Source organism: Castor canadensis, chromosome 7, assembly GCF_047511655.1.
Source record: "Castor canadensis chromosome 7, mCasCan1.hap1v2, whole genome shotgun sequence".
In the NCBI taxonomy this organism is placed as follows: Eukaryota; Metazoa; Chordata; class Mammalia; order Rodentia; family Castoridae; genus Castor; species Castor canadensis.
Genome location: NC_133392.1, coordinates 19,766,530 through 19,781,966, shown reverse-complemented (window position 1 = coordinate 19,781,966; position 15,437 = coordinate 19,766,530). Strand labels below are relative to the sequence as shown.

The window sequence follows — 15,437 nt, the reverse complement described above, 5'->3', positions numbered from 1 at the left end:
CATTGCCCACCTGTGCTGTATGTCCCTGGGTACAGATCTGTACGTGGGCAGGTCTGTGATCATGCTTTCTCAGGAGTGTCTTTTCCCTTTTCTTTCTCTTCTTCTATCGTGTTTCTCCCTGGGCCCTGAGGCTGGAAAGGGACAGGAAGTGACAGATTAGTTCTGGTTCATTCTAGCTTTGACAGTGTAGCCCTTGGGGTCCAGCCCTATGCAAGCATTTGTCCCCACTGAGACTCTTTACAGTGGATATGCTCTGGGCCCCAGTTGACATCTGTCATTCTTATTCCTCCATTATCTCCATGGCAGAAATAGCTCAGGCACTCAGATGCTCCTCTAGCCTCTCTGTGTTCACGCTTTCCCCATGAACTTCCCTGGCAGGGCTCTGCTGTCATTTTACTGGTTGGTGCCCTTTTTTTTGCCTTGCAGGGGGGATTGAACTCAGGGCCCTGTGCATGCTAGGTAAGCACTTGGCCACTGAGCTACATTCTCAGCTTCTTCAGTGTTTCTTGATGACTTATCCAGAGTTGCTTTCATCAAGAGGGGTGATCCAAATAACCCGACCATCCTTACCTGCCCTTATAGGAAAAGGCTATCACATTTTTATGGTATAAACTTCTGTATATGTGTTTAACAACTGTATTTGCTTTAGAAAATTCAGAAATGTAAAGGGCAGACAGTTCAAGGGAAGGGAGGAGCACAAGTTTCTATTTGTTTTAAGAGCTTGATCATCATATGGATTGTCATCAACATTTTGAAATTGAAAAGGGGTAACTAACTAGTCAGTTGGGTGATAAGTTTCATCTTTGCCTTGAGAAAATGATCACCAGAGGAAAACTACTCTTAGCTGGCTTCCCAGACACTTGGCCTGGTCCTGAGCTGCCCTGTTGTGGCCACAGTCCAGTCTCTTCAAGGGTGGCTGTGAGGGCAGCTGACTCTGATTCAAGCTGCAGAGACAGCATTAGTCAGCAGTCTCCTCTCATGCTCAGATCCTTAACACTCCAACGTGTGTCTGTGACAATGAAGGCGGATTCCTGACTCTGACCGTGGCTTAGGATATATCAGTTAATAAGTTTGGGCCACTCCTGGGTTTGAGTCTAGTCTTTGGCCTATCCACAATGTCACGCTTTGACCAGTTGGTACTGGATTCAGATTTTAAAACTCTCAATCCGAAATGTCAAGAATAAATTTCTGACTGCTTGGGCCTCATACCCCAAATTTGAATGGAAACCTCTGAAATGATCACTGACATGAAGAAAAGCCTGTAAACCATTTGTGGATTTAGAAAACATTTAAGAGGCTCCTGGATGGAAAGCATTATGCTGGGGTTGTGGAGTTCTTTTCCTTGTAATGTTTATAGTCTTGTCCTACGCAGGAAACTCAAGGATGGCTACCTAAGAGAGAAACTGAAACTTAGGGGAGCTACTGGCTGTGGCTGTGAGCCTGACCCAGCTGTGATGTTTCCTACCCAGTCGCTCAGGGGGTTCGATCTGGCTGGCTGTTGTCTCTTCCTCCTCACACTTCCATGCACTTCCCTCCCACGTCTGGGCTCCTGGAAGTGTTATGAGCTGACAACTGTCATTTGGTCAGGGAATGGAGATGGCTGTGCTTCTCTTGCCATTCAAATTTAATCAGAAGACCAAGCAGAAGGAGCCTGATGGTGGGAACCAGCGCTGCAACCCTATGATTCACTGAAGGATAATGCATAAGAACAGAGCCAATCTCCTGGAAATTGTTTCAGAACGGATATTGGAATTTGAGCTAATAAAACTTTGGAGTACAAGATGTATCTCCTTGCCAGGTCTCTCAAACCTCATTGTTCTTTAGTGCTCCTATGCAAGTGAAGTCAGTGCATTTATTAATGCTACTTAGAGCTCACTTAAAGCGTCAGCAAGCAATTACCAAGAGATCTTTAAGGAGAAAACAGCTCAGAATCAGATTTTTCCTCAGCAAGAATTGGAAAGTATACTGTCAAAGCTTCAAGTTGTCCCCCTCTTTCTCAACAAGCTATCTGCTAGCCTCCAGCCCCCAACTTCCTTAACTATGAGGATTCCTTCTTAGGAATCTTAGTTTGGATCAGAGCACAGATACTGCCTGTTTTTGTTTTGCTTTCCATTTGCCTATTGTTCTCCTCCCAAGCACACACTCTGTTTCTTTCTGTTTTTTTTTTTATTATTCATATGTGCATACAAGGCTTGGGTCATTTCTCCCCCCTGCCCCCACCCCTTCCCTTACCACCCACTCCGCCCCCTCCCTCTCCCCCCACCCCCTCAATACCCAGCAGAAACTATTTTGCCCTTATCTCTAATTTTGTTGTAGAGAGAGTATAAGCCATAATAGGAAGGAACAAGGGTTTTTGCTGGTTGAGATAAGGATAGCTATACAGGGAGTTGACTCACATTAATTTCCTGTGCGTGTGTGTTACCTTCTAGGTTAATTCTTTTTGATCTAACCTTTTCTCTAGTTCCTGGTCCCCTTTTCCTATTGGCCTCAGTTGCTTTTAAGGTATCTACTTTAGTTTCACTGCGTTAAGGGCAACAAATGCTCGCTAATTTTTTAGGTGTCTTACCTATCCTCACCCCTCCCTTGTGTGCTCTCACTTTTATCATGTGCTCAATGACCAGTCCCCTTGTTGTGTTTGCCCTTGATCTAATGTCCACATATGAGGGAGAACATATGATTTTTGGTCTTTTGGGCCAGACTAACCTCACTCAGAATGATGTTCTCCAATTCCATCCATTTACCAGCGAATGGTAACATTTCGTTCTTCTTCATGGCTGCATAAAATTCCATTGTGTATAGATACCACATTTTCTTAATCCATTTGTCAGTGGTGGGGCATCTTGGCTGTCTCCATAACTTGGCTATTGTGAATAGTGCCGCAATAAACATGGGTGTGCAGGTGCCTCTGGAGTAACCTGTGTCACAGTCTTTTGGATCAAATGGTAGATCAATGTTTAGCTTTTTAAGTAGCCTCCAAATTTTTTTCCAGAGTGGTTGTACTAGTTTACATTCCCACCAACAGTGTAAGAGGGTTCCTTTTTCCCCACATCCTTGCCAACACCTGTTGTTGGTGGTGTTGCTGATGATGGCTATTTTAACAGGGGTGAGGTGGAATCTTAGTGTGGTTTTAATTTGCATTTCCTTTATTGCTAGAGATGGTGAGCATTTTTTCATGTGTTTTTTGGCCATTTGAATTTCTTCTTTTGAGAAAGTTCTGTTTAGTTCACTTGCCCATCTCTTTATTGGTTCATTAGTTTTGGGAGAATTTAGTTTTTTGAGTTCCCTATATATTCTGGTTATCAGTCCTTTGTCTGAGGTATAACTTGCAAATATTTTCTCCCACTCTGTGGGTGTTCTCTTCAGTTTAGAGAACATTTCTTTTGATGAACAGAAGCTTTTTAGCTTTATGAAGTCCAATTTTATCTCTGCTATCTCTTACTTGCTGTGCTGCTGGGGTTTCATTGGAAAAGTTCTTACCTATACCTACTAACTCCAGAGTATTTCCTACTCTTTCCTGTATCAACTTTAGAGTTTGTGGTCTGATATTAAGATCCTTGATCCATTTTGAGTTAATCTTGGTATAGGGTGATATACATGGATCTAGTTTCAGTTTTTTGCAGACTGCTAACCAGTTTTCCCAGCAGTTTTTGTTGAAGAGGCTGCTATTTCTCCATCATATATTTTTAGCTCCTTTGTCAAAGACAAGTTGGTTATAGTTTGTGTGGCTTCCTATCTGGGTCCTCTATTCTGTTCCACTGGTCTTCATATCTGTTTTTGTGCCGGTACCATGCTGTTTTTATTGTTATTGCTTTGTAATCTAGTTTGAAGTCAGGTATTGTGATACCTCCTGCATTGTTCTTTTGACTGAGTATTGCCTTGGCTATTTGTGGCCTCTTGTGTTTCCATATAAATTTAACGGTAGATTTTTCAATCTCTTTAATGAATGCCATTGGAATTTTGATGGGAATTGCATTAAACATGTAGATTACTTTTGGGAGTATCGACATTTTTACTATGTTGATTCTACCAATCCATGAGCATGGGAGATCTCTCCACTTTCTATAGTCTTCCTCAATCTCTTTCTTCAGAAGTTTACAGTTTTCCTTGTGAAGGTCGTTCACATCCTTTGTTAGGTTTACACCTAGGTATTTGACATTTTTTGAGGCTATTGTAAATGGAATTGTTTTCATACATTCTTTTTCAGTTTGCTCATTGTTAGTGTATAGAAATGCTAATGATTTTTCTATGTTGATTTTATATCCTGCTACCTTGCTATAGCTATTGATGATGTCTAGAAGCTTCTGAGTAGAACACACTTTTTTTTTATCCTAGCTTTCTGATTATGTGGCTGAATATTTTGATTCTAATCAAGGTGACTTTTATACTTAACTTGTTAGGAAAGACAGGTAACGTGACACATTGTATGCTTTCCAGCTTTTATATGTTTATACTCTGGTGTTTGTCCATGAGGATTACGTTTTGCTCTTGCCATTCAAATTTTTATTGAAGTAAGTAGTAAAGCAAAATTGTAGTTCCTTCTCCTCCTTCTCCTATTCCAGAGCATATCAGAAAGCAAAGTATTAAAATACTAACACCTCTCCCTTAGGATGCCTCCCATCCAGTTGCTTGTTTTTGTATACACGTGTGGAAGAAAGCTGATACCATGCTGGAGAATGTCTATTACTGTGTTTGAGGATATCTTGGTCTTGTGTAAAAGCAGAGAAGGAGGACAGTACAAAGTGCTGGGTACTGTGCTGTCGACTGACACATAGAGAGGATGAAAGGCAGTGGGGGGTTCCAGAGGAGAACTGGTAAGCATAGGGATCTGAGTTCAAACCCTAGTACTGCCAAAAATAAATAAATAAATAAATAAGGAAAGAGAAAGGAAGGAAGGAAGAAAGAAAGAAAGAAAGATAACAAGGTTCTTCACTTTTTCTGGGGGCATGGCTCAAATGGCAGAACACCTACCTAGCAAGTATGAGGCCCTGAGTTTAAACTGCAGTACCACCACCAGAAGAGAGTCAAAGTTTTTTCCAGCTACTCTGCTCCTACTTCAGCACTCCCACAATGCTTGGTCTCTCCAGGTGCTTCCAAGGGGCACATGCTGTGATGTTACCTTGTTTCATGGGAAGATAAGCTACAGCTGTTTGGGGTGGCTAGTGCCCTCTACTCCCAGAGTGATGGGTTAGACTCTGTTGTGAATCATTTATTGAACAATATGGATCCATCCCATCATGCTAGTTGTTTTTGTATGTACATGTGTAGGCAAAGCAAAGAGTGGTCATAGCCCTGCCTTAGAGAACTAGGGACAAGGTGGCGTCTTTGAGAAGATAACAGTAGCACAGAGACCCGAGGTTGAAGAGTCAATTACATGAAGATCTGAGGCAAGTCTATCTGATAGAACTCTCTGAAAACTGGAAACTTGTAAGCCAGGCTATCCAATATGGTGCCCACTAGTCACATGTGGCTGTTGAACACTGGGAATGTAGCTAGTGCCATGGAACTGAGTTTTAAATTTTATTTAATATGAATCATTTAAATTTTAGTTGCTACATGTGGTTGATAGCTATCCTATTGGCCAGAATAGGATACCTGTCTATCCTCAGGTAGACAGAATAGCTTGTGTGAAGGTCCTGAGAATATGGCGGTCCTGCAGGCCCGATGTAAGACCTATGACTGGAAGATCTTTTAAAGAGCAAGTCTGCAAAACTACTGATGCTTCCTGCTTCTGTTTTCTGGGCCACTGGAGAACCTACAGAGGAGTAACACTTAGCTAGATGGGAATGAAAAGCCCTGCTCAACAAAGAACCAATTTCCTTTCTTAGGATGGGCTCATGCCCACATTGTCTGACTCACCACTCTTGACTAGTTTCCTTCCTTAGGTGGCTGTGACTGGACCTTGTCTGGAAAGGCTATCACCTTTCCAGAGCCTAAGCCCGTTCATTCTGGGAACAAATCCTGTTTTTGTTCTTTACTTACATTTTCTTGGGCCATGGTAGAGGCATAACATTTCTTGTACTGATGGTAGAGGATAGGGCCTCTACCACTGCTCTTTTGAGAGGTCACTTTGTATTCTGCTCATTGCCTCCCACCTCCCAGGGGCTGAGACCTCATCTTTCCTATCTTAACTTTTCTTTTCCCTCCCATTGATAAGGATGGCACTGATGACCTGGTTTTGAAGAGAAACTGGTGCTTAAAGATAGTTTCACATTGAATTACCACTTTATATTGAAAGGGTTAAGAGAAGAGGCGAGAACGGGGAGGAGAGGAGGGGAGCGGAGGGGATGGAGGGGATGGGAGGGCCCCAGGAATGCAGCCAGTGGTTTCTTAACATGCCACACATGCACTGGGAAGCTTCTGTGCTTCTTGGCCAATAATTGGGCAATTCCAGGCAGCCACTGGCTTATCTCAGTGATGGCGGGGGGGAGGGAGAACCATGGCATGGACCGGCTTTGTCCATCCAGCATGGGTAGAGATTCAGCTCCAACAACATTCCCAGGAGAAAACAGAGATGAGGCAGCCAATCCTGGCTCAGTGTGCTGGGGATTAGAGGAGTCCCTGCTACAGAGCCTCTAATCCTGAACTGGCCTGGATTCGTCTTTGGTTACTACTCCCTTTGTACTTGAGAGTACAGAAAAAAATTTTTTTTTTACCTAGTACTGCCCTGAAAGTTATATAAAACTGGGCAAAGGGATCAAAATGGTAAACTGGAGACCATGGGGCCAAGCCTGCTTCTATGGGTTGAGTGGTTTCCCTGCCTTTTCTTCTTTGTCCTAGCTGACTGTTGCAATGAACTCCCACCAGTGCTGCTGCTGGTGGTGAGGGGAAGAGGAGCACAAGAGAACAGGGCAGAGGCTGTTGATGTCAAGCTGCGGCATGATGCAGGAAGCTGTGTTGATGCTGATGACCTTGATCCCCCTGGTGGAAAAGTCTGAGGGCATAAAATGAACCTCTGTATGCTTTGAGCAGCGTGCTGCATCCTGCACCTCGCTTTCCAGAGAGACTTCTGGGGCCTCAGTGTGGAAATGCATCTGAATCACGTTCTTTGGCCTCCATGGGAAGACCCATGTGGCAGTGCTCTGTGTACCTTGCCCTTACTTTTTAACACGTGACACTTTAGGAGAGAAATCCCCCCTCTAGGAAGGGACTGTGTTAGACACCTTTCTTGGGAGTTCATTTGAAGGCCTTCTTAGCTAGATGGGATAGGGTAGTGTTAGCCAGCGTATTATTTTGTCTGGTAAAAATTATTTTTTAATTGAAAAATAGACACGAATATTAAAGAAAAATTCAAAAATTTACAAAAGGAAAAAGACATTACCTATGGTTCTACCATCTAAACACAATACAACTGTCCATGCTAACCTTTTAGTGTGTTCTCTAAAAATGTGTCTTTCTTACCAAAGGGTTATTTTACCTTTTATATGGTTGTAACACACACGCACACATGCACACACAGATGCATACACACACACAGAGTACACTGGTTTAACAGGATATAGTAAGAGGATAGTAAACATCGCCTTTTAATGTCTGCATGGAATGTCCTTGACTTCCTGTGGACTTGACCCTTGGGTGTCTTGAGCTACAAGGACTTTGTAACTGACTGGAGGCCACACAGCCCATACCTCATACCCTGCCCCCCAGGGGACATCCATTATACTTACTGGTTCTCAGCATCCCTTCCTTTGTTCCCCATACATGGGCTCTATATCTGGTCAGTTTTGTCCTTTGTGACATTGGTACATTTAGTTTCTATTCAGGATCATTTTGCCACTTACTGCAGGACACGTCCCTAGGGGTCCCCCTTCCATTGTGGCAGCCTAAGAGACCCATAGCATTAGGGTAAATAGCAGATATTAATTTAGCCAGATGTGCCTCCTACTGCTCCTAACCCAAATGGCACGCCTCGCCCTACTACTAGCTCTGGAGGAAGAGAAAGAATAGCCAAAGGAAGTAGGCACAGCTTGAACACCCAGCAAACAGCCCCTGAGCTGCTGTGCTCTCAGGGTAAGTGAGAGATGTGGCCCTTCCACAGTGCCCTAGGTCTTCTCTGCCATTCAGGGTTGGCTTCATGGCTATGCATCTGCACAGGGCCCTTTCGCGCTTAGAAGGGCCTGTGCCTGACTGGTTTAATGCTCTGCTGCAGCCATCTTGGATTCTTAGTAGGTTTTGAACAGTGTCCTGAATTTTCATTTTGCACTGGACCTTGCTAGCAACTGGACCTACTGTCATTATACTTTGAATGCATCCGACCTACGACAGTTATTTCATTTAACTCTAACTGCATTCTTTACATTTATGACTCACCTGGCACACTAGGAAGTGTTTTTTTGGAAGGAAAAAGTGTTTGGAATTTTGTTTGAAACAGACCTTGTTTCAAATGACACCTTCTAATTTTGCTTCTTTAGGTGAGGTACCCAGGCATTGGGAGCCTCCACCTATTCGTCTATAAAATGCAGAGAGTGATCTAAATCTTTTTAAGACTTGCAAAGATCAAGAGAATGTGTGAAGCAAATCGCATACTGCCTTGCATGCACAGTGCTGATAAACAGTGGGTACTCGACATGTGCTTACTACATTAAACTGAAATTGTTTGCACCTTCATTTCCAGGTGGGACATAGGTATCCTAGTCTCTGGGTAAGAGCCAGGACCATACATTACAAGGGCTTTTCTTCTAGAAATTGTATTCTAGTCTCTTATCAGGAAACTTTTTTTTTTTAATGTCCAAACATCCATGTTTATTGCAGCACTGTGCCAAGTCATGGAATCAACCTAGGTGCTCATCAGTGAGAAATGGATAAAGAAAATGTCATACATATCCACAATGGAGTATCACTCAGCCATTAAGACTGAAATCATGTCATTTGCAGGAAAATGGATGGAATAGAGCTCATCATGTTAAGCAAAATAAACCAAACTCATAAAGACAAAGCAATATCACATGTTTTTTCTCTTATGTGGAATCTGGAGCAAGGTGTATATATTCTGTTTATATAGTTCTTCACTTAAAAGAAAACACCTTGGCTGGATGTGGTGGTACACACCTGTAATCCCAGTACTAGGGAGGCTGAAGCAGTAGAATTGTTTGTTGGGGGTAAGACCCTGTTTCTGAGAGAGAGAGAAAGAGAGAGCGAGAGAGAGAGAGAGAGAGAGAGAGAGAGAGAGAAGGAGGAGAGGGGAGAGGAGGGGAGGAGAGGGAAGGGAGAGGAGGGGAAGGGAGAGGAGAGGAGAGGAGAGGAAGAAAGAAAAGAAAAGCCCTCTGAGTGTAGCAAGTTACGAAGCATCTTCAGAATCTTTGGCAGAGCCAGAGCTTCCACACATGGTGCTTATTCATGAAATCTCACAGCTGGGCATGATAGTACATAGCTACATAGCTATAATCCCATATAATCCCACACATATACAGCCATGTATGAGAGAGGACCTAGGGGAGGGTGGAGAGGACACATCGCCATGGTAGCCCTGGGGCTGAGAGCACCTGGGGCTGTTTGCTGTACATAGCTATAATCCGAGCACTCTGAAGACTGAGGCAGGGGATGGTGAGTTTGAGGCCAGCTTTGGGTACATACTGAATTCCAGGTCAGCCTGGAATGAGACCCCTGTCTCAAAAACAAAACAAAAACAGACAAACAACAAAACAAACACCCTTCAGTTTTCCTCATATAACTGGGTAGGCAGAGGTGAGACAGCAAACTAGGTTCTTGCAGTCTTTCACTGTGCAGACCACAGTCTTCCCCCAAAGTCTCCTCCTTGGGGCACCTTTTCAATAGTCAATGTCATGTTTAATGCATCCCATTATGGAGTGCACAGTTGCAGATACTCACACAGCAGTGACTGTATATTAGACACGTACCTTCTATCACAACCGTGGAAGTGGGCATGGTCCTCATTCCTCTCTCCTGTGGCTGGCTGGCCCCGGGGCCTTTGTTCGTAACACCTCATACAACTCCTTCTTCCTTGGGGAAGCAGAGCCTTCCATTCTGGTTTGAGGAGACATTTGGTGCAGTGCTTTTTAGTAAACTCTTATCCTAACAGAGTCCTGGGTGTAAAGAACAAAGACCAAGACTGAGGAAAGGTAAATGTGCTATCAATGACTGGAGCTGAGCCTTGTGCCTCAGGGAAACCTAGTAGACCAGGGAGGGACCCAAGGCCTCTGGGTAGAGATGCAGTTGGGGCCAGGTTGGCTGGGTCCCGAAGGTCGTGATCTGGGACTGGCGCCTTTAGGTGTCTGGGACTGAGTCGGTGGCTGAGAGCCAGCAGAGGCTGGGGCAGCCTGTGGGCTGTGACTAAATTAGGAAGAGGAACCTGTGGGCTCTCCTGGAAGCTTGCTGGGGCAGGTGGGCCATAGCGGGGCCTCCGGTGGGCAGCTGGAAGCTGGCTGTTGGGATAGATCTGGCTGGTTTTCACTTTAGCTTTTCAGGGTGTCACACTCTGAGTCCAGTCCAGTCTGGCAGGAGTGAAACCTGCAGTGGTGGTGAGGGTGGGAGACAGTCTGTGCTACGCCCCAATGGCTTATGTGAAGAGTGAGAGCCTTATCAGCTGTCAATTCTGTGCCCTTTTGCGAAGGTTTTACCTTTGAAAAGCATGCTCTGTTGATCTCTTTGGGAGGAGATTATAATAAACTAGACACCAGAGATGAACATCAAACTGTCGCCATGTACGACCTGCCAACAAGGTACCTGTGACAGCATATTTTGATTTAGAAAGATCACATGGAGGTTTAGTTTGGTTTGATGATTTATGTATGAGGTTTGGAAGAGAAAAAAAAATTAATTGGCAAGAGAATGGTGGCTTCTGAAAAGAAAAGGAGATTTGTAAGTAATTAAATTATAGGAAAGGCTAAACCCAACCTTTGATTCCAGGTCCTTAGTAACGTCTTCACAGGGAGGGGCTTTTGGCTTTTTTGGGGGCAGGAGACTTATATTTTCTGCAAGACTGGTTGAAGGCCTTAGCCTTAGAGCACTATTGGCATTTTGGGCACCCCTGATCTCTGCCCAGTAGATTCCAGTTGCCACCCCCTCTCCCCTTCCTCACCCCAGCTCTGACAAACAAAATATCTCTGGCATTCCCTAGAGGGCAATGTCACCCCAGCCAGCCACTGCCTAGAGCAAAGGAGCATCCATTTTTCCCACTGAAAGACATTGCATTACCACTGGGCAAGTGCAGTGATGGGACCTCCCGCGCCACCTCCCGTTCCACAAAAGAAAGGGCAGGAGTCAGCTTGTTGGTGCTGTCTGACATAGCTACATTGCCAAAGGCTGTTGTGGGTACTTGGGGACCAGAACCAGATTGTCACCTGTGAAATCCAGAGTGAAAAACAAGTTAGACAAACAAACTACAAACCAGCGGCAGTAACAACAGCAACAAGTAGGGAAGTGAAGCAGGTCAGGAGGCTTTGGAATTTTCTTAAAAATGGTGGGCAGAATTAGTCTAAGACTCCCTCCTTCAGAAGCGCTTCCAGGAGACCTCTCTGCACAGAGCTGGCCTGGGTGTTGATATGTGAAGAGGCTGAGAACATGTGGCATAAACATCCACTGATATTGTGTGCCATTTACACTCGAGATGTGTAATGCAGCAGGAATGGCTCCCGGAGGCATGTGACTCCCCTTCCAGACCGGTATGCAGTGGCTGGGACCGTTCTTTCTCTTTCACTCGCTCCCTTGCTTGCATCCGCCCCTCCTCTGCCCCTTCTCAGACCCCAGAGTTTAAGTGGAGGCTTGTCATGATTGGCATGCAGAAAGCTGGTAGAATGTTGTTGGAATTTTCAAGGAAGGCACATGCGTGACACCCAAAATGACTCCCGGCTTCGGTGGCAGCAGGTCAGTGCTGCATGCCAGGTGCCCTGGTCTGTTTCACAAAGGTAAGTTTGCATGACGTCACCCTACCTTTCCCCAGCCCAAGGGGGGAAATCCAGGGGCTGCTTTTACTTCTGCAGCCCAGGCGGTGTTTCTGACCACGTTCTTGGCGCTAAGCGGTTGTGCATGAGTATGCGATTTGTCGGTATCTCCACCCCCCTCCTGTTTAAAAGAATGTTAATAAATGATCCCCACTGGCAGTTTAACATGTGACCCAAAACAGCACCCATGACCCCAGTGAAATCAGCGATCCCAATGTCAGTAAGTCAGTAAGTCTAGATGCTCTTTTTACGCCGGTTACTAAACTCTTTCCTAAAACAAAGTCAAACGGCCACTGGAAAACTGGTTGCGTTCTCCCCAGACCTGAAGGACTTGCAAGGGGACACAGTGAGAATCCCCAAATCTTATGAACGATGGGGGCCTCTTGAGGTTGAGTGCTTGGGGCTGATGGATGGAATTTGTCAATGATGGAAAGTGAATGTGAGGGCGTTTGAGACGTCTGGGATCTGTTGAGTGCAGGATCACTCATTCTGCACGGGGAGGTTGCTGAGCTGAGACTTCATCAGCGGGGCCGATTTCACCAACACACAACTCTGTCCTTCCAGTTGTTTCTAAGTACCTCTGAAATGACCTTAATGTGAATGTCAGCAGCTCTTAGGTATCTTTAGGGAAAGTTGATTTAAAACAAAACAAAACAAAACGATTTTAATAATCTCCAAGTAAAGAGGGAAGTGTATAAACTCCAGTAGTGAGGTTCACAGACGTGTGTGGAGGTGGGTGTGATGATCTGTGAGCAGGCTCACGCACAGCCGGGCATGACTCACCTCGCTTTTTTATCTGATGCCATTTTAAAAGTAGCTTTGACAACCCAGTAGAGGAATACTGGTTTTTCCTTCTCACAAGAGGGTAACAGCAAGTTCACATTCACAAAATGACGTGCATGATGTATTTTGTATCATGGGATTTTTTTAAAATCTGAAATCTATTATGTAGCTTTGCTCTTGGTTTCTGCCTTAATATATATTAGAATTTTTCTTGTTTTTCCGAAATTTTTTTTTTGCGTGACTTTGCAAAGATGTCAGAAAATTGAAGGGTAGAATGTTGACGTTTTCACACACTCGCCCCTCCCCCCACACATTAGCCAACAGCTGCCATGTATGATTTCGTGGAATTTGATATTTTGAACAAAATGACTTCCTTACTTTCCATAGTAATATAATAATCAATTTTACCATAGAGGACCGCGGACATGTCAAGGCTCGGCTGCTCCTAATTAGCAATGCATGGGGTGGTTTGCAGTGAAAACTCAGCCCTCAGGTTTGAACTGAGTGGGCCTTGGCCACAGCACTTCTTAGTCTGCTGGGATCTTAACCACGGGCTTGGTTTGTGGTGTCCTGAGAAAATACCGCGAATAGCACGAATAGCACGTGTAGATGTAACGGAGATGGCCTGTCCCTCCAACCGTTGCTGCTTTGTATTTTATCTGCACTCTGCAGTAACTTTCATACAGCCACGGCTTGGTAAGACCGAGGCAGAGCCAGAAGGAACCTCCATGTAATTGTCTCTGCCTTGGTGCAGGGAAGGGGCCCCTGGGTTTTGTTGGCAGTGCTCAGAATGGTGTGGGTCTTAAGGTACCAGAATGTTCTGTTCACTTTGGGAAACGGACATTTTCTCAATGAATAGTCATATGGTTTGTTTACAAAGTTCCAACCTTAATGTTCTCATTTAGTCTAAGGAATTGAAAGGATTTAAGCTGTGCACATTCCCAACACAGAGAGAGGTGTACTTGTATTTCACGATGAAGCAGCATATTCCGCTAACCGCTACAGTCCTCGTTGCTTAGGGACAGTCATCTATTCGAGTCAGTTCAACAGGTGACTGGCTCCGCACTGAGCCAAGGGGCACCTGGGAATTTGAAAGATTTTAGGATGAGAACAATATCCTTAAGGTGCTTCTAATTTAAAAGGCAAAAATCCTTCCCCAACAAGCCTCACCTGGCTTTTTGTAGTAGAAAACCTGTATCTGTCCTGAGGGATGTCTCAGCACCACCAAAACAATAACATAAAATAAAATTTAAAAATTTTTGAATTTCTTGAAAGGTGCATCAATGCAGCTAAGAAACGTTGATTGAGTGCCTGCTCTGTTTGTGACCCTCTGTGAACTTGTAAAAATGTCAGTCCTTATTCTTAAGGGCAATTTTAGATGAAAGGTCACACTATTTGGAATGACAAAATGGTTTGTGAGATCCCAAATAATAAAAACCACATTGACCCTATTTCTTTATAGATTGATGATTCTCAGCCTCACAGCGGTCTCACTTAAAATGAGACAGATGAATCAGAGTGTGTATCGGAGTGTTTGAGGTGGGACCCAGGCATCAGTATTTTTTAAAAACTCCCTAAGTCATTCCAGAGTGCCACCAAATTTGAGATCTGGTGATACTGATGACTTGAAACAAACTCTTTCTTTTGTTTGATTTTCAGTCTAGGCCTTCTAGAGGGACTATGGGAATTGAGTTTTCTGTAGAGTTCATGATGCTCAAGTCTAGAACCTTTGACTGTGGTCTGCTTGACTGAACTCACTCGGTGAATGGAGCTGTGCTTTCTTCCTGGTCAACAAACTTGATCAAATGACACGGAGCCAGTCAGTCAATCAACTTAGTCAAGCCTAAATTCCCTAAGGCTTTCTGAGCCTCAGTGTTTTCATTCCAGGAGGCCACATGCGGAAGATGGTGACTGAGTCTCGTTAGGAAGGTGGTTATGAGATTAATTACATGGGCCCTTTGAGATTAGTTTTGCAGGGTCTGAGACCCCGATGGGAAGAGAAGTCCTTTTTGGTGTGCAGGATGGCCTAGTAGATTGAAGAGGCTTATGAAAATTACAGGCTATAAAATATTCCTCACAACTCATGGTGCATTTTTAGAGCTGAAAAGCATTTTCAAGATATTCTGGTTCAGCATCCTCAAGGCATAGCATTAGCATCACCTGGAGTGAGAGAATGGGCCCAAGAGAGGTGATGGCTAGGCTTCATCCAATCTTATGTGAAAAGGGCGTACTATGGTTTTGTTCTCTGCATTCTGTGCTTGTCGAGTAAGCATTCTACCTCTTGGACCACACCTCCAGCCCTTTTAGCTATAGGTATTTTTCAAATAGGATGTCTGTCTAGCCCATCCTCCTATTTATCTTTGGGATGACAGCTGTGCGCCACCATGCCCAGCTATTGGTTCAGATGGGGTCTTGCACACTTTTTGCCTGGGCCTGCCCCAAACTTCGATCCTTCCCATCACAGCTTCCCAAGTAGCTAGGATTACAGGAATGAACTACCATACCTGGCGCCCTGTACATTGTTTTCTTTGTGGCTTTCAGCAGGTGAAAAAGCCATGGTCTACCACTGTCCAAGAAAGGGTTAGGGTTAGAGCTGGAGTTAGATTCTCAGATTCTCAGACCCCATCCCAGATCTCCTGAGTCAGAACCTGGGCATGGGCCCAGCATCTGCGCTCTCAGAAGCTCTCCTGGTGCCCTTCAAAGTTTGGGAATCACTGCTGTCATTTCTCCCTGTCCACTTACAGCCATATTGTTCAG

The 15,437-nt window shown here is 44.5% G+C and overlaps 1 protein-coding gene across 3 annotated transcripts in view; it reads left to right on the top strand.

The window, feature by feature from the left end:
• Rbm20 (RNA binding motif protein 20) overlaps positions 1 to 15,437 on the top strand; it is a 181,210-nt gene that overhangs the window by 99,684 nt on the left and 66,089 nt on the right. The window contains exon 1 of one of the 3 annotated variants that reach the window (XM_074078331.1): positions 9,221 to 11,861. The exons of the other annotated variants lie outside the window; for them this stretch is intronic. Coding sequence (XP_073934432.1) covers positions 11,779 to 11,861 — 83 coding nt within the window. The 5' untranslated portion in view covers positions 9,221 to 11,778. Of the gene's footprint in view, positions 1 to 9,220; positions 11,862 to 15,437 lie in introns of those variants that run through there. 3 annotated transcript variants of the gene reach the window in all.